The following is a 25,420-nucleotide window of genomic DNA, read 5'->3' as shown; positions in this document are numbered from 1 at the left end:
TATGTGTAGTATTACCATGAATGTGGGAACTCAAATACTTTTTGAGTGATTACTTCTAAGTTTTTTTCAAGGGACCATACCTAGTGGTGCTCAGGAATTACTCCCTGTCCGTATTTGAGGGTTACTCTTTGCAGTGCTTGTAGGATTATGTGATACTAGAAATAAAACATACATGCAAAGTGTAGGCTGTAGTCCCTGAAGCTATCTCTTTGCACCCCACTCAGTTCTTCTTCTATATTCTCAGAAACAGTATTCTAGTTCATTTTTCAATTCGATGTTTAGTTTAAGGGTGATATCACCAATTTTCCCCCACAGTTCCTATACTGTTTATATTCCCATCAGCTGTGCATCAGGGTTCTGGTTTCTCCGTGTTCTCACCAATGATTGAAATTTTCTGTTGCTTTATAAAACTTCATCCATATCTATCTCATCGAGAACGGCCATCCTAATTGGGTGTACATAGATTCCCAGTATCTCTTCACACTCTTTTTTTTTCTTTTCTTTTCTTTTCTTTTTTTTATGTAGGAGTACTGCTATTTATTCAGCCACTGATTAGCTGATTGAATTGGGCATGAACTCCACCTTACTTTTTTTCTCTCCATAATTTTATTTATTTATTTATTTTTCTTCTTATATTTATTTATTGAATCACTGTGGGAAAAGTTACCAAGCCTTCAGGTTTAAGTCTCAGTCATGCAATGATCAAACACCTTTCCCTTCACCAGTACTCATTTTTCACCACCAAGAACCCCAATATATGCCCCCTCCCACCTCTCCCAATGCCTGTGAGGCAGATGATTTCTACTTAACTCTTCTCTATATTGATTACATTCATTATTTTGACAAAAGATACACCATCATTGTTTAGAATTTCCCCCCAAAAAATCAGAATTGCTGAAAAGGCATTGTGAAATACTTTGTTTTCTATAGCTGGTTATGAGAATCATACAATGTTGCATGGCCATGATAGCGGCCATGCAATTTTGGATTTCTGCAGAGCCAGATAATTACGAGATTGGTTTCTGTGCGTCTGGAGCAATGGCCGTGCCAGAGAGACACTCGTGGGGGGCAACTTGTGACCTCTGTAGGGCGTAAAGGACGAGCCTGTACCAACCCCCTTCTCATAAGACTGAAGTTGCCCCGTCACCGCTGGCTCATAACTGGCTTTCCTATAAGCTCTGAGGCAGTGGCCACCTTGTATGAGGTCCAGATGCATTTCTGCCAAAAGCTGCTGGGTTTCGAGATTTGTTTATGAGTCTCTGGGATCATGGCCGTTAATCAGCTTGATCAAGGAGCCAGAGAGGCCGTTTGTAGGCGGCAACTTGGGGTCTTGTTGGGATGGGGAGGAAATGGTCGGTTCCACCCCCATCTGGTGAGGCCCCATGTGTCTCTTCACTGCAGGCCCAAATCTGACTGTCCAGTGGCCTCTGGAGGATGGTGGTCACTGGGCCGCCAAGAGGAATAGGCCAAGGCACAAAACCTATTCCCACCTGGAGTGGCCCAGTGCCAGTAACCTACTGCAGGAACAGGACGCATTTCTGCCAAATGCCTTTGGGTTCCGAGATTCGTTTCTGAGTCTCTGGGATCATTGTTGTTAAGCAGTTTGATCAGGAACCAGAGAGGCCATGCCTGCAATTATATAGCTGAACCGGAGGTGGTTTGTGGGTGTGTCTCCCACATACCTAACTTTTGGCCTAAAGTAAATCTTTCTTGGTAAACTTTGCCCCAAGTTTTTGGGGTCTGGCCAAAGGCACAGCAGCAATTTTGGAGTATCTGAAAGTCTGATGGTGCCATCAGGCTGCTGATGCACTCGCCTCACAGGTACAGATTGACCTGCTGGCGGCACCATACCCCTACCTCTGCAGTCTCTTTGCACAATGGAAGGGGGCAAGTCCTGATGTTGGAGGAGTGTAGGATGAAGATAATGTAAAGCCTAAATAAAAGTGCAAAGAAAGTGCTTTATTATTATTATTATTGCTGCTGCTACTGCTGTTGTTGTTGTTACTTGGGAGTCTCCCAGGCAGTTATCAAGGGGCCCTGGGAACCACTTTTGGCAATACTTGGCCTGGCTACATGACCTGAAGGTTCAGAGCTCAGCCTGGTAGTGCTGAGGGCTACGAGGTCAGTGCTCAGAGGTCACCAAGGCTGTACCTGGTGATGCTCAGGGGCCCCTGTAGTAACAGAGATCAAACTTGGGGCTTCCACATAATGAGACTTCTCCTGGTCCCAGATACTTCTTTAAATTTTGGTGATGGCTGAAATCTTATGCAGGTCTTGCTACAGGTAGAGAGCACCAGTAACAGCCTCTTACGTATCCCACCACCATTATTTACTGTGTGTGTTCTCTTATTTCATCATTATGACAATGCCAGAAAATGAGTATCATTATCATTCATTCCACTATGGGGAACTGAGGCAGAGATGGGCCAGGATTCAACTCAGGACTGTCTGACTGTGTGGATTGTGTTTCTGTTCTTATCTTTCTGTTTCTCTGGCCACACCTGGAAGTGCTCAGGGCTTACTCCTGACTGTGCTCTGGGCTTACTTCTGGCTGTGTGCTCAGGAATTAATCCTGGTGGAACCTTATGCAATTCCAGGAATTGGACCTGGGTTAACTGTGTTCAAGGCAAACGTCCTACCCATGTACTATCCCCTGTGTATTGTGTGCTTTGACACCATCACAAATGAAGATATAATGCATCACCAGGTCCAATTATGAATGCTCCCTGCCCATAATGGTTGAAGTTGTTAAACATGTTGGGGTACAGGGCTGGAGCGATAGCACAGCGGGTAGGGTGTTTGCTTTGCACACGGTTGACCCAGGTTCGATTCCCAGTATCCCATACAGTCCCCTGAGTAATTCCTGAGTGCAAAGCCAGAAGTAACCCCTGTGCAACACCAGATGTGACCCAAAAAGCCAAAAAAAAAAAGAGTACTGAGGTCCAAGGACAGTAGACAGAAGGGCCAGGAATATTGCCCCATAATTGGAAGTCTGTCTCATGAACTGGGGGAGAAGGCAGCTGGAATAGAGAAGGTATCACTAAGACAAAGATGGTTGGAGGAATTGTTCAGCATGGAGGATGCATGCTGAAAATAGATAAAGGACCAAACGTGATACCCTCTCAGTATCTGTATTGCAAACCATAATGTCCCAAAATAGAGAGACAATATGGGGAAATTGTCTGGCGTGGAGGAAGGGGGAGAAAAGGAAAGGGGGGGAGATACTGGGGACATTGGAGAATGTGCACTGGTGGAGGGATGGGTGTTTGATCATTGTATGTAAAGGCCCTCCCGTTGATCGTCGATTTGCTCGAGCGGGCCCAGTAACGTCTCCATTGGAGACTTTGTTGTTACTGTGTCTGGCAGATCATTGTATGATTGAAACTCAAACATGAAAGCTTTGTAACTCTAACTCATGTTGATTCAATTTAAAAAAAAGAGTGTGGGGGTCATTCGGATGCTATCTGAAAAAGTAAAAACATGAACCAAGAACAAAAGAATTAAATTTAAAAAAAATTGAAAAAGCAAATAAAAGGCAAACCCAGTGCTCCAGGGTAACTTTCCACATAGAAATGAAAGCCTTCAGGACAGGCTGTGAGTCAGCAGCTCAGCTCTGACATAGCACAGTGGTGACTCAGTTCCTCCGCTAAGTAAGCTGAAGTGATTTTTTTCTAGAGGAGATGAAAATTTTTGCATGAAAGTTTTAAACATCTAGTGTTTGGTGTCGTGTTGGGATGCTATATGCATGAATCCCTACTACCATTAACAGTTCCATAAGCCACTGTTCTTCAGATAAAAAATAAAATATTAGAAAAAGAGTTTTCCTCCTGATGGAAACAGTCTGTCTCTCTCTCTCCCTCCTCTCTGGTGCTGATCTCTCTTCCTGCCGCAGCTCTCAAACATGAACTCAGGGAGTAGCGAGTGACTAAGTGTGGGTTCTGCCAGGCCCTGTGCTCAGGGCTGCAAATCAGATGTGGAACGGGCCTGGAGGCCTCTCTCTGCTTATTGCTTGGAGCTGAGCTAGAGAGCCAGTGGATTCTGAGTTCTATGAGTTAAAACTCTTGGCGAAGAGGGGTTGTCACTATTTTAGGTTATGTGGATGACGAGAGTTTACTTGCCATTAAGAACTGCAATAAGTGCTTCTCAGATATTCATTCATTTTGTTCTTTCCTTCAAATTCTTTCTTTTCTCAGCTGAAGAGACAAAACATTGGGCCGGGTGGGTTGCCCTATTTAGCGTCCTATAAGACTCCCATTGCTGGGGCTGGAGCAATAGCACAGAGGGTAGGGCGTTTGCCTAGCACGCGGCCAACCCGGGTTCGAATCCCAGCATCCCATATGGTCCCCTGAGCACCGCCAGGGGTGATTCCTGAGTGCAGAGCCAGGAGTAACTTCTGTGCATGGCCGGGTGTGACCCAAAAAGAAAAAAAAAAGACTCCCGTTGCTGAGGCTAAAGGACCCTTCTTTTGAGGTTTGAGGTTTGGGTCATACCTGTCATTATCAGAGGATCGAATGAAAGCAAGCACTAAGCCCTGAGCCATCTCTCACATCACCAAACACTCATCTTTAACCTGAGTTTTGGCTGTGTTACTTTGGGACCCTTCTGAGATATAGAATATGGGTTTAGATTCTTTCTGTTGACTTTCAGGCTATTTCCTCCCCCATCGTATTCTCCTGGTTGAATTCAGGCCTTGAAGGCATCTAGTCAGACCTGAGTCAGGCAGGGCCTGCCGCCTTGGTGCTGTAAGGTCAAATGGCCTCCAATTGTCCCAGTGTGATGGAAACTTTGGGACAGCTTCCAACACTGACCAAGCAAGGAGCAGGCAAGCCCTTTTCTGGGTTCTACCACCTCTGCTTTTATACAGCTCTAAGAGGTGCTCGTGGTATAATGGTGGTTATACCCATTTTACAGATGAGGTGGAATCTCAGAGACATCAAGAGAGGCCAGAGCCATGTAGCCAGGTAAAGGCAAGTACCGGTGCCCAAAACCTGAGACCATGAGCCCCACACTCTTCCCTGATGCCCTGTGCTGGCCATCTCTTTAGTCTCCTCCAACCCCATTCCATGAACTAACAGTGCCCACAAACAATCCTGAATCGTTCAGACCAGCCTGGCTCCCTAGAGGGTCCATAGTGCACTGTGATTTGCAGCTGAAAAAGAAAAGGATAAAAACTGCTGATAGTCACCCAAAGTTCCAACAAAAAAGATTAGTAATGATGGCATCTGAGGAGTAAGGCTGAGAGTAGATCAGATTTTTGCCTGAGGGGGCTGGAAGATAGTACAATGGGTCAGGTAATTAATTGCCTTGTACATGGCCGACCTCGATTTGAGTCCTAGGGCCACATATGGTCCCCTGAGCATTGCCAGGAGTGATTCCCGAGTGCAGAGCCAGGAGTAAGCACTGAGCACTTCTGGGTGTGGCCCTCAAATCCAGTGTACTGGCCCTCACCCCTCAAAGATTTTTATGGGCTAGAGTGATAGCACAGTGGGTAGGGTGTTTGCCTTGTACTTGGCTGACTGGGTTCAATTCCCAGCATTCCATATGATACCCGGAGCAGCGCCAGGGCTAATTCTTGAGTGCATGAGCCAGGAATAACCCCTGTGCATCGCAGGGTGTGACCCAAAAAGGAAAAAAGAAGAAGAAGAAGAAGAAGAAGAAGAAGAAGAAGAAGAAGAAGAAGAAGAAGAAGAAGAAGAAGAAGAAGAAGAAGAAGAAGAAGAAGAAGAAGAAGATTTTTACTTGGGAGGGAGAGTTGAATGAGTCAGCTTTTTGTTTTTGTTTGATTTTAGTTTGGGGCCTTGCCCTGCAGAGCTTGGGGATGTTTGGGGGTTGCTTTTGACTCTGTGCCAGGGATTTCTTGCTTTGGGCACAAAGTATGCAGGGGGTTGAACCTGCAAAGCAAGTACTCAGCTTCTGGGCCTGTCTCTGACTCTGAATCAGCCAGCTTTTGACTGAGTACTTTGTGTTTGTTTTCAAGGTGTTTCCTGTGACTGTCTTATTTTCTCCATGCTACCTCTGGCAGAGGGACGGATCCTGTAGTCAATGGGATTCCACTTTATAATTCTAAGTCTAACCCAGCTCGGCGTTTCCCCTAAGTCTTGGGTGCCTGGATTTTTTCTCATGGAAGCCTGGGATGGTCCTGAGTCATGAGATTTTCTGGCTACTTTTTCCAGGACACTCAGGTTCTTTTGAAACTCAGGAAAGTTCCCGTCTCCTCAGACCATGTCTATAATGCACCTTCAAATGCCAGTTTTAATTCACTATCTGGTAAGTCGTGTCTGGAAAACATAGCAGTCAGTTCCAGAGGACCTGATGAAGAGTCACAGGAACCAGAACACTTACTTTCAAACTCGACTTGGTTCTGACTAGCAGAGGAACCTGGACAAGCGACTTCCTTTTTCTGTGTCACAAAATTGGGAAATTAACAGGTTAATTAAAGGTAACACACGGAACCCTTTGAAGACTGCCAGGCATATTATGGGCCCCATCAATGGTAGCTATTGTTCCTGGGCATCTGGTGTCAGTATTTATTGATGAAGAACTCTGGGTGCAGGAGTTGTAGTACATGGCGCTCAAGGTCACACAGAGGGCAGGAGGTGAAACCCATCTGCTTGCAGCAGTGGACACAAGTGCAGCTCACAGGATGGGCAGGAAACAGAGCCGCAGCTGCACATCCACTCTGACACCCGCCAGATAGGTGATTTGGAGCAATGCAGTCAGCACCCAAGCGTCTGGGTTAAATGAGTCTGCTGACATCTTTCTTGCCAGACCTGGACGGGAATGTGTTTAAAAGGCCTGGCCAAGAGACTGCTCCCACACCAAATCCATAAAGGAATCCCAGGCAGGTGGAACACTCCTGCCCAGAGTGACCCGTCCTTCTGGTTTGCCAGGCTCCGCTGGCTCAGAGCTGAATTGTGGCTCCTCCCCAGCTTTGGGAAAGTAGATTCTTTAAGGTGGTTCAGGTTGCCTAGGCTTCCCTGCAGGATTTGGTTCTCCTGGAGGATTTGGTTTTGATGCCAGGGCTTGTTTGTCTGAAAGGTCAAGGCAGTCGCGGTGGTGGGGAGCAAGGGAACGGGGTGCTGCATGATGTGGTCAGGAGACGGTGTGGAAAGCAGAGCAGAAGCTGACACTGCCTTTCTGTCTGGCCTTTCCTGTTTATCAGCGCTATCAGTGACTGCCTTTGCCACCCACGAAACAACCTGGCTTCCAGTCACCGTTACCACTTGGCTGAGATGTCTTTACCCTAGAACCCGTTTGGCAACATCTCCTGGAGCCAGAGCACAGCCAACCTCTTGTCAGGGAGCAAAAGACAAACGGGTCTCTTTGGGTCACATGCCTCCATGCCCCTAACCCCAAATCCTAAGGGCAAGAGGGGCCTCCTGCAGGTCCCTTCTAGAGCCTCCTCTGTTCCCTGATTCTTGTGGAAATTCTCCCAGATGCTGACGTCTCCAGGATGACTGCCAGCATGCACTAGTCATACCTATACGGCAGCTGCTTCCGAGGTCTGGAGGACAGGTGTGGAGAGAAGTGCCTTGGCACTGTGCCGAGTGTAACTGGTGTTTCCTCTGGTCACTGGGGCCTGGCCCTCCCAGAAAGATTCCACTACCTGGGAACTCCCAAAGTGTAGATATACAAGGGATGCTGTACCTCTATGAGTTTATCCAGTCCAAATGAGTCACTCATGGAGATATTACTCAGGGGTGAGTGGGAGAGATAGTGTTCATAAAATACAGTCCCAGCTCTTGACTTTAGAAATTGTTAGGGATCTCTGTCTGACAGGCTCTGAATCCCAGCTTGGCCACTAACTAGCTGTGTGACCTCTGATAAATTGCTTAACTTTCTGTGCCTTGGCTTCCTCCTCTGCTACTGAATTTACTTCTTTGATTCTTATAAGGATCCAGTGACTCTCTGTGGAAACGTTGGAGACATTATAGTGCTTCCTTCCCTAAACCATAGCACCTAAGAGCTAACTTTTAGCTGTGCATGGATGAGCTTTGGGGGTGGGGTGGGGGGTGTCTGTGAAAATCTAGGCTGAATAATGAATGACTTTGAGCATGTGTGTAAAATTTTCTCAAAACAAAGAGGCCATAAGCAGGAGCTCCAGGGAGATGAAGCACTCGTAGTGGACGGTCACTTTCAGATGTCTGGCTTAGCCTGGAGATCTTGTTGGTTTTCTTTGCCTAGTAAACAACTGAGAGATTTGTAAATAGTATCCCTACTTCTTCTAGAGCCTTTTCAGTAAGACGCAGGCGTCTAATCAGTCAAGATGTATGTTTCCAGATGAGCATGTACCCCTAGAGTTGGAGGAAAATTAGTCTAAATGCACCAGCTTACACGTGGGGGGCGCTGAGCTCAGAGATTTTCCTTCCATGCCCAGACATCACAGCTCACAGAAATTGGGAGGTCACTGATTTGAAGTCCAATTGGAAGAGTTAGGATCCTAGAATTGGAATTGGAATTGTTAGGATCCTAACAATCATCAGGATTGTTTGGATCAGTGAGATGGTGTGTCTTTAGGACAATTTAAAATGGGTTATCAGGGTCTTTGTACCTGATATTACTGGCTATGTTAGCATTCACCATAGAAATAGAACCAATAAAATATACGTGTTGGTGTTAGTCTAGCTTCCAGTTGGTGTTGCTGTAGCTACAACGCAAATATCTGCATACACGACCACAACACCCAAAAGGAGAGAGAAAACAAAAGGGAATGCCCTGCCACAGAGGCAGGGTGGGATGGGGGGGATGGGTGTGGGAGGGATACTGGGATCCATGGTGGTGGAAAATGGGCACTGGTGGAGGGATGGGTACTTGATCATTGTATAATCGAAACCCAAGCACAAAAATTTGTAAATCTACAACTGTACCTCATGGTGTTTCACTAATAAATAAATAAATAAATAAATAAAAATATCTGCATACACGCATATCCTGCATATTATCTATCTCATCTATGTGTGTATATATAGAGAGATTGTATTTTAAGGATTTAAATTCCAATCTGAAATTTCCAAGTCTGAAATTTGTGGGAAAGGCCAGTAGATTGTAAATTCAAACAGGAGTTGATATTGCAGACTTGAGTCTAAAATTGACAGGGCAGGGGCTGGAGAGATAGCACAGCGGGTAGGGCATTTGCCTTGCACACGGCCAACCTGGGTTCGATTCCTAGCATCCCTGAGCACCGCCAGGAGTGACTCCTGAGTGCAGAGCCAGGAGTAACCCCTGTGCATCGCCAGGTGTGACACAAAAGGTAAAAATAAATAAATAAAATTGGCAGGGCAGGGGCTGGAGAGATAATATAGGAGAAGGTAAGACACTTGCCTTGAGCACGCTGATCCCGATGCAGTCATTGGCACAGCAATATGGATCCTAACCAGGAGTCTCTCTGAACACAGCCTGGAATAGCCCCTGAACACGGCAGGATATGACCAAAAATAAACAAATAAACAAAGCAAAACAAAATCTTCAGGGCAAGCCAGTAGGCTAGAAAATTAGATAAGATTTCTGTTATAGTCTTGAAAAAAGAATCCCTTCTTCTCAAGAAAGCCGTAGATTTTGTTCTAAAGGTCTTTAACCCCATGAAAGAGGTCAACCTACACTGTGGACAACAATTTGATTTACTGAAAAGTAATTGATTGTGGAAGTGGGTGACATGAAGTATCTTCAAAGCACCTAGACTAGTTTGATCAAATATTGGCGCCATAAGTCTCACCAAGTTGAGCCATGAAATTCACCACCAGTAGGTCCTCTTAGCATAGAGGGTGCATCCCAGTGCTCCTGTGTGTCCTGGTCCCTCATGAGTCTTCTCAACAAGAGTCAGCAATCGCTCTGGTAGGTGAGAGCAAAGGAAACGGTTCTGTGCTAGAGGGTGTGGTGGCTTGGCAAGGACCTGTGGTCAGGACTCAGGGAAGTCTTGTTCAGGGCTGGCATACCGGTAAATTACTGCAGTGGTGACCTTCACCAAACTGAAAGGGAAGCCAGTGTAACTAATCTGAGAACAGGAAATGAATCGTGGTCCAGAGTGTATTCTACATCTAAGTGAGTTGTTATGCTCTGGGCTGAAGCACTTGATTCCTTTCCATAGGAAGAAACAATCATATTAATAAAATTAGAGATGGGAATAGGGGTAGGAAGGTGAAGGTGGAAAGAATCTCTGAAATTGAATCTTTGATATTTATTTGCTGTAACTTCACCCATTATTTTATAAAAAAAAAGAAGTGGAACTGAAGAATATAAATATAAATATGTGACTGTTGATAAGAAAACATTATCTACATTTTTTGGCTAACACATTTGTGTGGGAGAATAAACTTGATAAAATGTAATGTGTGCACATTTTGATAAAGACAAGAGGTTCCTTGGAAGGATTAAGCTGAGTATCTGCAGCAGGGGAGTAGTTCATACCACTATTTGATCTTTCCTTCTTAGCTAGGGAGAGTGGAGTGGGCAGCAGCTACAACCCAGGACAAGATTCAAACTAGTCCTTGTGAGAGGGGTTCTTCCTAGGTCTGTGAGCCTAAGCACATCACCTAACCATTCTGCGTTCACACTGCCAATTGGGGACCACAGTGTCTACCTCATAATGCCCACCCCATAGGCTTGCTAAGAAGATTGCCTGAAATGATGGAGGTGAGAGTCTAGACAGTAGTTGAAGACTGCCTAGAGAGGGCTCCAGAGGGCCATATCGTCAGTAGCATCATTCTTGGCAAGTTCAGAAGCTGCTGGAAGTTTCACTTGGACTGTGATCAACGTGCTTCCCCTGGGACTCAACTAATTCCCTTTGTTCTCAACACACAACTGAATTATGTGTTCAGGAACTTGCGCATCGGCAGACTTGAGCAATTTGGGATTACTCATTAGATTGTTAATTTCTTCAATAATGTTGTCAGCATCCTTCCTTACTTGTCAGGTGAAGCTCAGATCTCAGCTTCAGTGTGACCATCACCTTTGCCTTTTCCCCATTCCACTTTGCTTGGTTCCAGCCAATTGCTGAACTCTGTCCCCAGGCCTCACCTGTTCTCTTCTCCTCTAGGACTAACCCACACACGCTGTTCTCTGCATCTGGAGTGACCATTTCTTTCTAGTTCCACAATCCATCCTGTTCTTCAACTCCCAACTTAGCTTTTGCTTCCTTGGTGAGACCTTATCTGATGTCCACAGCCTGAAGTGGCCTCCCCTTGCTCTGAATTTGTGTCTTATGTGTATTCTGACTGTGGCAGAAGCCTTGTGTGGGTAGGGCTACATCTATAGTCGCATAGGAACTTCTGAGGGCAGAACCCATGTTCTAGTCAGTTTTGTAACTCCTGCAGTATCCAGCTCAGTACCTGCAAGTGGTATTTAAAATACAGTTGGGGCTGGAGCAATAAAACATCGGGTAGGGAACTTGCCTTGCACATGGCCCACCCAGGTTCAATCCCTGCATCCCATTTGGTTCCCTGAGTGCCACCAAGAGTGATCCCAGAGTGCAGAGCCAGGAGTAATCCCTGAGCACAACCAGATATATTTCCAAGACAAAAACAAAGAAAAATATAAAATAAAATAAAATACAGGTGGTGCATTAAGAGTAAGGATGTTAAAATAAAAATGAATTAGCAGAAAAAAAGAGTAAGGATGTTGATTTATGGAAGAACCCACATAGTAGACCAATTCCAAGGGCTGAGCAGTGAGGTCCTTTCACCTGTTCTAACCTCAAGTTGTTCTCATCATTTTCCCCTTTCTAGAAAGAAACTTCAGTATGAGAATGAAACAGGCAACGGCATGGAAAAATCTTTTGCTGTTTAGTGAGAATATGCCCAGAGATGCATTTGGGTCCTCTATTAATAGCCCATTAGTAACATTTTTGGAGTGTTTTAGGATCAGGAGGCAACTTTGTTTTGAAGGGTGCCCAGTGGTGCTCAGGAGCTACTCTTGGCTCAGTGCTCAAGAGTCACTCCTGACTACTCAAGAGGCCATGTGGGTCAAACCCAGGCCTCCTGCATGCAAAACCCATGAGCTAGCCTGTTGAGCATCTCTCCAGCCCAGGAGGTAGCGTAAACCCTTGTTACCAGTTACTCACAAGTATCTAATAAGTATCTAATAAGTATCTAATAAGTCCTAAAACAAAGGAATGAGCAAGTAATCCTTTTTGTACTCCTTAGCTCTGGAAAGTTTACGATGCTAAAATCTCAGGGCTGGGACAAATGGAGACGCTACTGGTGCCCGCTCGAGCAAATCGATGATTAATGGAATGACAGTGCTATAGTGCTGTGGTGCTAGCTCTGGAACAGTCCTAGCCCTGCTGGGGGTGACTTGGTCAGTACTTCCAGGCTTGGCACCTACATGGCATTGTAGTGTGTCCTGAGCTCTGACTCCCAGGCTGCGCCTTGATTTAAATGAACAAATTCTGACTCTTTCTGCAAGCCTGCCTGGAGCTCCATTCCTGCCTTAGCTTTTGCCTGGCATGTTGTGGATTCTGAAGGTAGACTCTTGTCCCCCTAGACTCCTGTGCCCAATCAATCCAAATTATTCCCTGCCTGTTCTCTGGTCTTACTTGTTGCCTCTTGCAATGGCCCATCTTCTCTCTGGAAAGTTCCCTGTGAGCCTCAGGGTCTAGACACCTCTTCCTCACTTAGTTCTTGGGCCATTCAGCTTTGGGTCACAGGGTAGGTGAGATCCTGAGGAAGGTTGATGACACCATTTCACCCTTTCCAGGGCAGGAATTTCTAACCTCTTCCAAGTCCCTGACTCATTTGAAAATTTAATGAAAACAACAAACTCTCTTCCCCTCCCAAACTCACAGATGTGGTATTTGGTGTGTTGGACTTCCCTCTGGCCATTCCCAGGGTTCCAGGTCCATCATACATGTTGCATTTAGGCTGCTTCTTTCTCTGGCGTTTCCCACAGTTTCCACAGAAGCATCGCTTTTAAACATGGCCTAGGCTCCTCCGCCATAGAGATAACAAAAAACCCTCTAAATGTGGGTCTTTAGAGGGAGTTATAGTCATTGTGAATAGAATCCATTTTTTTCCCTGTTCCATCAGAGAAATCACTTTTCATGGCATATCTTCCTCTTGAGAGGACTTCCCCTCTCTCTACCTTAAGCAGTGGGGTGTAGGGGAGGTGGAGAGGGAGAGCAAGAGCTTTCTGTCAGGTGAGGGGAGACGACTGGGATGACTTTGTGCTCCACAAAGAAAGGCACAGTGAGGTCTTGTCATGCGCCAGATTAGGGTCACTGAAAAGGGAAGCCTGTGGGGGTTCTGGGATGCCCACTCAAGTGGAAAAGTTAATGCTTAGCAGAGTGGGGGTGATGACTCATGGCTCTGCTATGCTGAGGTCTTAGAAGAATGAGGTGGTTAGTTCCACAGTCGGCTGCCATGAGCAAGGCCTAAGCCATGTGACTTGAAGGGGAACTAAACCTGATGCCACCCACATTCCACAGCAGGAGGGGGGAGCCGGGGGATCAGTGTGTGGCCAGGCCTCTGGGCGGCTGGTAAAAAAGCTTACCCTGCCGCCTGCTAACTCTTATCATATTACTTCACATGTTTCCTTTGCTGTAAAATGATTAAACCTATCTACTAGGATCTTTAAGGACAATGTGGAACAATAGAAAGAACTATAGTGGCACTGAGCTCCCAAAACCTCTGTGATTTCCTATGTGATAAGAACACAGGAGTACCTCTTGTCCTCATATTTGGTCTTTGGCCCTGAATTTCTGGTCAAGATTAAGTGTCAAGGGGCTAGGATCCTTTTTAACTCTAATGAGATAGCACGGTTGGGAGCGTCACCAGAAAAATCAAGACATAGAAGTTTGGAATTTTCAACCCCTGACAATTCCTCTCTGGAGAGAGAGAGAGAGAGAGAGAGAGAGAGAGAGAGAGAGAGAGAGAGAGAGAGAGAGAGAAAGTGCATGGAGTTCAAGATCAATCATTTCTAAGTGATGTAACTCATGAAAGTCCCAGTGGAAGGCAGAGTGATAGTCAGAGATGCCCTGCCTTGTCTTGCATGTACTTCAATTTAGTCCCTGGCGCCATACCCTCCCGCTACCCCCAGTATAAGTGGAAGCAATCTAGGAATAGTCTGAACACCAGCAACATAGGCCCATCAACCTTTCAAAAGTCTCATTAGGAGAGGTTGCAGAGTTTCCAGGGGTGTCATCAAATCTGTAATCAAGGACAAAGAGGACTCTCTCTCTCCATTTCTCTCTCTCTCTATTTCTCTCTCTCTCTATTTCTCTCTCTCACACACACACACACACACACACACACACAGAATTCTGGCCCTGTGTGTCTTTCATCTCTCTCTTTCTGAATCCTCTGTTACAAACAAGTGACTGTAAGTAACTCCTTTCCTGGTTTGGCTTTAATTCCAAAAACACATGACAGAATGCTTGCACAGCATCTTGCACATCTATGGTGTTTGGTATCTATCTGGGGATTTAGGGATCACCCAAAATCCCTTACTCCTTGGACTTCAAGGACAGTTTGAATTTTCAGCAGTTTATTACTGCTCAGTCCCAGCCACAGAGGAAAGACCTCATATCTGCAGAAAATCCTGGAGCAAAGAAAACTGTCAATTCCCCACTGGTCCTAGAATGTGTCCATCTACTTCTTACCTTACACTGAGGTCTGCAGTGTGGGACAGCAGTGGGAGTCCAGCCTTAATCTATAAGTGCTGTGGGGGTCTTGTGGTCCTCAGCTGCTGCACGTGCTTCTGGGCTGACACCCCAACTTTATCTCAGCAATACTGTGTATGAGCTTGAACAAGTGTCATAACTTCTTTGAGCCTCATCCACTAAAGCGGTGAGAGTTAGGGACTAGAGATACAGGACGGTAGGTAAGGCACTTGCCTTGCAAGTGGCCAACCCAGGTTTAATCCCCAGCACTGCATGTGGTCCCCTGGACCCTGCCATTAGTGATCCCTGAGCACAAATGTCTGGCAAAGGTCAGAGGTCCTGGATAGCGTTATCTGAAGGAGTTGGTGGGGGACAACCAGATAAGCCCAGCATTTTTTTTGGTCTTGAGTTCCTGGTTTCCACACAATTTGTAAGCCTGTAGCACTGTAGCACTGTCCTCCGTTGTTCATCGATTTGCTCAAGCGGGTCCAGTAAGGTTGTGAGACTTCTTGTTACTGTGTTTGCCACATTGAATACATCACGGATAGCTTGCCAGACTTTGCCGTGAGGGCAAGAAACTCTCAGTAGCTTGCTGGGCTCTCCGAGAGGGGCGGAGGAATTGAACTTCTGTTGGCCATGTCGGCCACATGCAAGGCAAACGCCCTACCGCTGCGCTATTGCTCCAGCCCTTTGTAAACCTAGGTATGAGAACAGCATCTTAGATTCAAAAATGTCCGTCAGTTTGGAATACTTTGATTTGGGTAACCCTTACTCTAGAGAGCCAAATAGGAAAATGGGGTTTCCCTTAGTTTCCTAACATTTGCAAACTTGATTGACCCTTAGGGAAGTTCTTTGAATAAACCCATGATTGCACCATGCTCTATTCCTATTTCTAATGGTTGACTATCTCTTACTTTGTATTTACAGATGAGAAAAAGAAAACAAAGAAAGTGGATAATGAACTCAATCCTGTCTGGAATGAGGTGATTTCATTGTTTTTTCAACTTTGTTTCAATGGATGCACGGGCCCTGATGGACCCACCTCTGGTCAGAGGTTAGCTCTTCCCTTGGGAGGAGAATCTGCATTTCACCCAGACTTTCCCGCTCTCCCTTTCCCATCTTCTAGAAGGTTTAACACAATGGCAGCTGCTGGGCGGGGGTGGTATGGTGGGAAGGGAGGGCTGGTCCTAGTCTGGTGTAGCTCTGTTCTGCGCTTGCAGCAAGGTCTTGGTCTGGTTATGTTACATGTCTAGAGCACATCTGTAGAGCAATGGGTGTGGTCCGATTGTCTGGAGAATCCCAGGGAGAAAGATCTACAAATGAGCGCATGTTGGCACCTGACTATCATGACTGTAGTATCATGTTTTGTGTGTCTGGCTGAGTAATGACGTTTGTTTTTTATTCTGATGAACACAAAATATATTTAACACACAAAAAATAACTTACCTTTGAGAACTGGAAAGATAGTACAGGTGATAAGGTATCTGCCTTGCCTGCGACTGAGCCTGCTTCGTCCCCAGAATTTCAGTAGTACCTAAGCACTACTGGGAGTGACCCCTGAGCACAGAACTAGGAGTAGTGCTTGAACACTGCTGGGTGTGTCTCCCCACAAAAATAATAAAATAAAATTATTTTAAAAATTACTTTTGGTTCTTCTCTCTGGAACCAACAATTGTTAACATTTATTGAAAGAACATAGTTAATAAGATGTGATATCTTAAAATGATAAAATTAGCATATGGAGCATACTAATTTCTATTCTAATATCTTTATTATTATCCTGAGGATTTAACATATAAATTCCATTCAAAACATTTTAATGACTTTTAGTAGTCTACTGAAGGCATATAATTTATCTCCCCTTCCACTGTTGACTTCATATGTATTTTATAGTTTCTTTTTAATATATGCACAAAATTAAATTATATATGCCTTTCGGAGAGCCCGGCAAGCTACCAAGAGTATCCCTCCCACATGGGCAGAGAGCCTGGCAAGCTCCCTGTGGCATATTCAATATGTCAATACCAGTAACTATAACCGGTCTCATTCCCCTGACCCTGAAAGAGCCTCCAATCGTTGGGAAAGATGAATAAGGAGAGGCTGCTAAAAATCTCAGGGCTCAGATGAAGAGACGTTACTGGCTCCTGCTTGAGTAAATTGACGAACAATGGGATGACAGTGATACAGTGAGCATAATTTTCTTACCCTCACTAGTATTTTATAAAAAACTTATCATTTGGGGCCAGAGAGAAAATACATGTGTTAACAATTTACCTTGCACAGAGGCTGCCCAGGTTTGATCCCCAGTGCCATGTACGGTTTCTAAAGCACTGCCTGCAGTAACCCCTGAGTGCAGAACCAGGAGTAAGACCTGAGAACTGGCAGGCATGGCCACAAAACCAAAATAAATAGAATTAAGAATAAAAGCTGGTTGTTTGATCCCCTTGTTTCTGCCCCACCCTCAACCAGGTTAAACCTCCCTAGATATAAGACGTTAATAAACATGTTGGTTATTTCTGGTAAGTCACTAAGCTATGAAGGCTTTTCTGATTGCAATTCTTGTCCACGTCTACTCTCTGCCCCTCAAGTGAGAATAAAAATTCTCTGTATGCCTTTCCAAAAAAGAACTCATACAAGGCGGCAAGAGGGAATCCTCTTCCTCTACTGGAACCCATTTCAAGTCAGCAGGACAGCCAGCTCCATGAGATCAGGGGAACTGCTGGATCCTAGCACCTGACACCAAGTTTCAAGAGTAAAACAAAATAAAATGTACACAGGTTCATCTATTTCAAGCTTCGGGTTTGGACTAACCTGGGCATGACTCTTTTTACTGGACTCATTGCAGTGATTGTGGCCGCTGGCTGAATGGTCATCTGCACACACGCACATCTTCCTTAGTGTGTTGGCCATTTGTGCCCATTTTATTTCCACCTTCTTTTCTTTCTCACATTGCAGCTCAAATTATTAAATAACTTGTCAATTGTAGTAGGTCTTTGGGATTTGGCTTAGTTTGGGGACCAGACCTGATACCCAGGGGCCTATATGGTGCTGGTGAGTGAACCTGGGTTTCCTACATGTATTCATTCCAGTCTTTTGAGTCATCTCCCCTGCCTATCTACTGCAGTTTTATAACTGAAACACACCCAAATGAAATAGCAACCCAAGAACCATTGGGATCTTTGGCAAGCTCTACTCTGAGCCAGAAGATGAACTCCTGTCCATTCCAAACACATTACAAGGAGAACGATTTCATTAGAAAATGCTGTTCTATTTAATTCATATGTTATATAGTCAAACTATGCTGTATTGTTGCATTTGCTCTATTACAGCAGCAGTTTATTTCTTTAAAGATGAAAGTCTTCTCTGACTATAATACTAACTTTCTAGGACTTAAAATAGGGGTTGGTGCATTTTAGGAAAAAAATATCTTTAGATTATTCATCTCTTTGTTGATTATACTATAATTAATAAGAGCAAGTCATTTAAAAGTAGTCATTGAAGACAGCATTTTCACACACACATTTTATATAATTGCCAACTTTGCTACTGGTGTTAAATTAGTCCTTGATATGAGACCAGGGTTTGGTGTAAAGGTGCAGAATCTGAAACATAGGAAAGCAGGAAGTGCCTCCAGATCTTGTTCTTGGTTGCTTTCCCTCAACCATCAGCTGCCTCCAGCCTCAGAATTTAATCATGTCTATCTATAAAAATTGAGCAATTCAAAAGGAATCGGTGATGAAGATAACCATCCCATGCTCAGTATCTGTGCATTCTCTGCTGTTCCCTGATCCTTTTCACATTCTTTTGTTTTCATAATATTTCTGTGGACAGATTTTGGAGTTTGACTTGAGAGGTATACCACTGGACATTTCATCTGCCCTGGGGATTGTTGTGAAAGATTTTGAGACAATTGGACAAAACAAGTAAGTCGATTTCAACATATTTTCATTTTGCGTTTTATCTTATTGTTGTGTTTTTTGTTGAAGGAATGTATCTTTGCTGACATTTCGTAATGCTTCCAATATAATCTGACTAGTTTCCTGCTGTTTTCTCTTCCCCTGCCTTCTGAGCCAATATCAGTTATGGCTAATAAAATTACAGTACTTTTCATAAACTTCTTATTCCCAAGAGATTGCAAACATCAAGCCATCACTTGTCTATCCAATTTAGCACTTTTGTGAAAATAGATTTACACTTATACTCCTGAATTTTTTTATTAGTTACATGTCACTTCCTACCTCCAGTGTTTTATCTGAGCCCTAGCTATATGTATTCAAGCAGAAACATTTCTTCTCTAATTACATATGACCCATATACATCTCATTTAAGTTCTAACTTTTAACTCTACTTCCACTTTAATATTTTATTGACCTTTTAAGTGTAATAGACCTAAAGCAAAGTCCTTGTCTTATTACCTCTCCCAGTTTCAAATGAAGACAGATCATAGTGATGTCCATGGTGGCCTTCAACAATGTTCCCTGGGTGACCTTAACCCTTGTAGAATTTGAACCTAGTCTTAGGTTATTGATTCAAACTAACCAATCCCACAAGAAACGAATGATCAAATCTGAATTCTTGTCATTTTTCAATGGAAATGAAGGCATTATGGAAAGACATTCTTACTTTCTCATTAGTGAATTATCCTTCATATCATACCATACAGGAAACCAAATTACATTATACAGTTAATTATTTTTTTTATTCTGTTTTGTTTGGGAACCAAATACAGCTGAGCTTAGAGCTTACTCCTGGCTCTGAGATCAGGGATCACTCCTTGTGGGCTCAAGGAACCACATGGGTGCCAGGGATGTTGTGTGCAAGTCATGTACCTTACCTGCTTTACTCTCTGGCCCACTTTATATTATTAATGGTATGATGTCATTGACTGTAAGATAACCACTATTAAGCACCAGGTTTTTGTAGTTTTAAAAGAATCCTGGTATTAAATGACCACATCAATCAAAAAGAAACATCCCAGCTTTTATTAATCTCAGTGAACTGAAAGGTATGACTTGACCTCAGGCACATTTGATATACTCAGAAAGTTGGAATAAGAATAAAAAATTAGAAGGAATTAGTTGAAGTTGGCTGATCATATGCCTTTGTTTGCTGGGGACAGTCCTGGCTTATTGTCTGAGCACAAGCTTATTAATGCCTCCTTTGCTGCCAGCTGTGGCTTGATTCAGACTAGTAAGTTAGTTGGTCATGCTAGTTATTGAGTCATCCACTTAAAGATGTCAGACTGAGAAAGCATAGAGGCATTTAGCTCTGGCGGTGCTATAGGTACTGCCCATGCTCACCTTTGATGAAACCCTTTTTCCTGTCTTCCATTGTGGACCAGTGTTCTTTACAGTGCTTTCCCCATCCCCTTTAAAGTATATAAAAATGTTCTGGTAGGTTCTGGCCATACTCTATTAGACTAAAAAGCATTCAGACTTTTTCAGGCTATATTGTATATCTGTTTTGAACCAATTATGTGATTGTCAATTCTCCATCTCAATTTTATTTCCCATATTTTTAAGTTCTGGTGGAAGTGGTTATTTAAGTCTCACTTTAGCTTTCTGTCACTAAAATAGCCCCTTTTCTTCTTTGATATTTTTTCTTTCTGAAAATGGTACCACTGTTCCTATTCTAAACAAGCTCCCTCCAACAGAAATATAGTAAAAAGTAAAGTAAAGTAAAGGCCCTCCCGTTGATCATCGATTTGGAGACTTCGTTGTAACTGTGTTTTGGCATATCAAATACATCATGGGTAGCTTGCCAGGCTCTGCCGTGCGGGCGAGATACTCTCAGTAGCTTGCCGGGCTCTCTGAGAGGGGCGGAGGAATCGAACTCGGGTCGGCCATGTTGCCTGCGTGCAAGGCAAACGCCCTACCCACTGTGCTATTGCTCGAGTGATAGCACAGAAATATAGTATGGCCACAAATTTAAATTTTACTAGTTACAACATTAAAAAGCAAAAAACAAAACCTAGGTGGCATTAATAATAAAGTTTATTTAACTAAGTATATTTGACATATTGTCTTTTCAATATGTTAAGAGTCATTGAGTTTTTTTTTTATGTAGGAGTACTGCTATTTATTCAGCCACTGATTAGCTGATTGAATTGGGCATGAACTCCACCTTATTTTTTTCCCATTTTTTATAATTTTACTTATTGAATCATCATGAGAGCAGTCACAAAGCTTTGGGTTTAAGTCTCGGTCATACAATGAAATACCCATACCTTCACCAGTGCCCATTCTTCACCCCCAAAAATCCCAGTATACCCCACCCCAAACCCTCCCCCTACCTGTGGGGCAGATGATTTCCACATTACTCTCTCTCTACTTTGATTACATTCAATATTTTGACACCAGACCCATCATTATTATATGGGATTTTGCCCCAACACTCAGATCTGCTGAAAAGGCAACAGTAGACAATTTGTTTTCTATTGCTGGTTATGAATAACATATGATGTCGTGTGATTGCAGTAGGGCCATGTGATTTTAAAATTCCAAAATTTTAACACTTAAATATGGAGGGATTGCCAGAACCTGCTGGGTTCCAAGATTTGTTCCTGAGTCTCTTGGATCATGGTTGTTAAGTAGCTTGATCAGGAGCCAGAAAGACTGTTTGTGGACAATGACTCGGGGTCTCATGGGATGATGAGGAAAGGGCCAGCTCCACCCCCATCCCGTGAGGCCTTGTGTGTCTCATCACTGGGGGCCCAAACCTGACTTCCCAATGGCCTCTGGCAGATGGCGGCCACCAAGCTGCCAAGGGGAAGCAGGCGGAGGGACAGCACCCTTTAACCCCTGGGGTGACCTGGCAACAGTAACCTACTGCGGTGTCTGGATGCATTTCTGCCAAAAGCCACTGGGTTTCAAGATTTGTTTCTGAGTCTCTGGGATCATGGCTATTAAGCAGCTTGATCAGGAGTCAGAAAGGCCTTTCATGGGCAGCAACTCGGGGTCTCATTGGGACGGGGAAGAAAGGGCTGGCTCCACACCCATCCCATGAGGCCCCACTTGTCTCCTCACTGTGAGCCCAAGCTTGACTGTCCAATGGCCTCTGGTGAATGGCGGCCACCGAGCCACCAAGGGGGAGCAGGCAGAGGGACAGCACCCTTTCCCCCCTGGGGTGGCCCGGCAACAGTAACCTACTGCAGGGTCCAGAAGCATTTCTGCCAAGAGCCGCTGGGTTTTGAGATTTGTTTCTGAGTCTCTGGGGTCATGGCCATTAAGCAGCTTGATCAGGAGCCAGAGAGGTCATTTGTGGGCAGCGTCTTGTTGGGATGGGTAGGAAAAGGCTGGCTCCACCCCCATCCTGTGAGGACCCACGTGTCTCACCACTGTGGGCCCAAATCTGACTGACCAGTGGCCTCTGGAGGATGGTGGCCACTGGGCCGTCAGGTAAAACAGGCGAAGGCACGAAACCTATTCCCACCTGGGGTGGCCCAGCACCTGTAACTTACTGCAGGGACTGGACGCAGTTCTCCCAAAAGCCTTTGGGTTTTGAGATTTGTTTCTGAGTCTCTGGGATCATGGCCATTAAGCAGTTCAATGAGGAACCAGAGAGGCCATGCCTCCAATTCTACAGCTGAGCCCGAGGTGGTTTGTGGGTGTGTCTCCCGCATACCTAACTTTTGGCCATTTAATTTCTTGGTAAACTTTGCCCCAAGTTTTTGGGGTCTGGCCAAAGGCACAGCGGCAATTTGGGGGTATCTGGAAGTCTAAAGGCGCCATCAGGCTGCTGATGCACTCGCCTCACAGGTACAGATTGACTTGCTGGCAGCACCATACCCCCGAGATTTTTTTTTTAATGTGCATTTTTTCACCCATCTTTGAAATGCTGTATTTTACACTTACACACATCTGGATTCAGACTGACCACATTTTAAGTGCTCCCTAGTCACATGTGCTGGTGGCTACAACATTACAAACCACTGGGCCCTACACTTCAGACTTCTATGACTCCTCTTCCATTTATATCCCATGCATTCTGTTGCTTAACCTCAGCTTTTTTTCCATTATGTGTGTCATGTGCTTCTTATCCATGACCATAGCTACCAACCTAGTTTAGACCTTTGTCATTTATTTTAATGTGGCAACAAAACTTTTCCTAAAGCATTACATAGAGATAAAAATACAATTTGTGAAGAAGTTGTATAACTCCCATTCATATTTGGATATCCACTGCCTTGGGAATGGGCTCAGTGAGAAGGACATTATGTGATGAGAGAACAGAAGGTCTGGGTTCAAATCCCAGCTCTACCTCTTATTTGTGGACACAGTTTCTATGCCCAGGTTACATCATTTTGCCTTGGAGCTCTCTTCAGATGTTTCAAAGTTCTTGCTTTTCTGGCAGGATCAATGCTTGAGGGTACACCAGAAAACAAATATATGAGGACACAAATATATGTGGAATGCTGTTAGAAAGTCAAAATAGGGGCCAGAGAGATAGTACAGGGGTTATGGTGCTTGCCTTGTGCCTGGCTGATTCTGATTTGATCCCTGATACTACATATGGTCCCCTGAGCACAGAGCCAGGAGTAAGCCCTCTGCTTCGTCAATTGTGCCTCCAAACCAACATAAAATAAAAACAGCATTAACGATAGTGATTGAAGGTTAGGAGACAAGATACAATGTTGTGATTAAAGTGGCAAGTGAATAGCGATCTCAAATGAAGGAATGAAACTCTCCCCCCCACCCACCCCCACCCCCACACACACATACACACACTCCCTCCCACTTCTCAGCTCTATGTAGAGAAAGCATATCCCAGGCAGAGGGACCAGCAAATACAAATAGCAAGGTAGGAGTGGGGAGTCGTTGAGGACGTGTCAGTCTGGAGCACAAGAACAAGAGGGACTAGGACAGAGGAAAAAGAGGATCTCAGCATAGCTGCAGCACAAGACATGGGTGACAGTGGACTTTAGATTTCAGTCCTAACACAATGGATGCCCACTGAAGAATTATACATATGATCTTATTTTTGTTTTCAATCATCCTTCAAACTGGCTGGTGGAGACTGGGGGCAGAACCCAGCTAGGAAAGTGGAAACAGTACTGGGGAACTATTGTGTACTTAATAGACGTCTGTTGAAAACACAGCAGGGACCTAGGCGGAGAGAGAACAAATTCACATCCCAAGCCATAGTTTTGGCATTCCAGGGAGATAGAATTGAAGTTAAATCTAACTGATCCTTGGCGTTTCTCATTTTTTAAAAAGGAAAGGTGTGATAAGGAAGTCCTTCTAAAGTCTGGGGCTGCACCCGTGTTTGCTGAGATGTGGTGCTCTCTGTGTTACGGTGTCTGCTGAGAGCAGAGCCCAAACACAGGAGATGAAAGCATTATGATGATGGAGATTTTTAGGCATGACAAAAAAAGGTAGATTCTTGATGAATGATGGAGCTGCTCTTCACCATTCTCTCAACCATTTTTCACTCCCTCCTTCAGGGAGATCTTCTTCCCTGTCACTTCTTCCAGGCACCCTTGTCCTCTTTCTTAAGCTGCTATGTCCACAAGCCTCTGAGCCAGCCTCATACCTCCTGGCATTTCTTTTACCCTAACAGAACAATCTTTCAGTATCTGTCTTTCAAGGGCCTGTGGGTTGAACAGAGTGTTTGGAGAAATTCATCTTAGGGATGTTGCAACTGCTGCTGACAGTTGACAGCGTTAACTTCCTGGGAACAGTGGTTATAGGACCCAAGACCACTGGTGACCAGGTTGATAGAGTGAAGAAGCTGGGAGTCTGTGGTGGCGTCTTACAGGAAGTCTTCTCAACTAGGAGATAAATTCTCTGCCCTGCAAATTTCCCTTCACGGTTGTGGAGTGCTTTCCAGGGAAAGGCCAACCTTGAGTTGACTCTTGAATGAACAGTCAGTCACCTTGGTAGCACCCATCTCACTGTGTTCTCACTAAACCAAGAGCGGGTATGTCACCATATTCACCAGGAATCCTGATGTTTGGCCTTGATTCCATCAGTTAAACAATGCCTACACCTTCTTCAATTTACCCATACATTGCAGGGAGGGGGAAAAATACATCTGGGAATAAGTTAGTTGACTAAAATATTTGAGTACTTGACCCCAGGGTTTCTGTTTGCTTTATTCTGAGAGATCCTGAGGCCTTAGACATTCTCCTGGATGCTTATGCGGGAGCTTTTCTCTCCCCACTCTAAAAGGGCAGGGAGGAGATAAAGGAGTTTCTACCTGCCTTAAGGAATGTCCTGCCCTGGACTGGTCCCGTTGCCATGGAGACCGGTTGTGTAAACAAGGCTCTCACTCCACCTCTAGGGCCTATAAGCAAACAGTGCCAGGAGGCTGACAGGCTTTGCCCTGCTGGTAGCCACACCCACAGTGAACTGGGCCTAGGCTCCTAACAGCCAGCGATATTCCTGCTCCAGCACCATGGGGAGCTGGTTAGCCCAGTGCACACTCAACTGTTCCTCCCTCTGCAGTCTTCCAGCCAGTTCCAGATGAATGAGGGTGAAAGATGGGCCAAAGGAGCCTCTTGGTCATGTGCTGATCCTGCTATTTTTAGCTGAAATGTTAGAGGGGGAGGATTTTCCCAGAGGCTCACATGCGAGAGGGCCTCTGTGTAGGCAGGCACTGTGGTCATGGCTGGGAGGACTGACAGGGTTCCTGCCCTCAGTCCTCTCAGACACCCAGCGGGACAAGTCCTGTTTTTCCTCAGAAAGGTTTACTAATCTGTTCAGTCAGAAGAACATCTATACCCAAGTCTATATTCTTCACTGAGGTTATACTCACAATCTCAGATCATATATAGGATCTGAAATAAAGGTGAAATGATTGAAGAGAGGTTAGGGGTTGGCGCCCAAGCAG

The 25,420-nt window shown here is 44.7% G+C and overlaps 1 protein-coding gene across 2 annotated transcripts in view; it reads left to right on the top strand.

The window, feature by feature from the left end:
- The window catches only part of MYOF (myoferlin), a 150,099-nt gene that overhangs the window by 6,800 nt on the left and 117,879 nt on the right, over window positions 1–25,420 (top strand). For both annotated transcript variants that reach the window (XM_056130411.1, XM_056130410.1), the window contains exons 2-3: window positions 15,518–15,573; window positions 18,422–18,513. In XM_056130411.1, coding sequence (XP_055986386.1) covers window positions 15,518–15,573; window positions 18,422–18,513 — 148 coding nt within the window. The remainder of the gene's footprint in view (window positions 1–15,517; window positions 15,574–18,421; window positions 18,514–25,420) is intronic.

Source organism: Sorex fumeus, unplaced genomic scaffold, assembly GCF_029834395.1.
Source record: "Sorex fumeus unplaced genomic scaffold, SorFum_2.1 ptg000078l, whole genome shotgun sequence".
Classification (NCBI taxonomy): domain Eukaryota; kingdom Metazoa; phylum Chordata; class Mammalia; order Eulipotyphla; family Soricidae; genus Sorex; species Sorex fumeus.
This window is presented reverse-complemented; position numbering and strand designations above follow the sequence as displayed.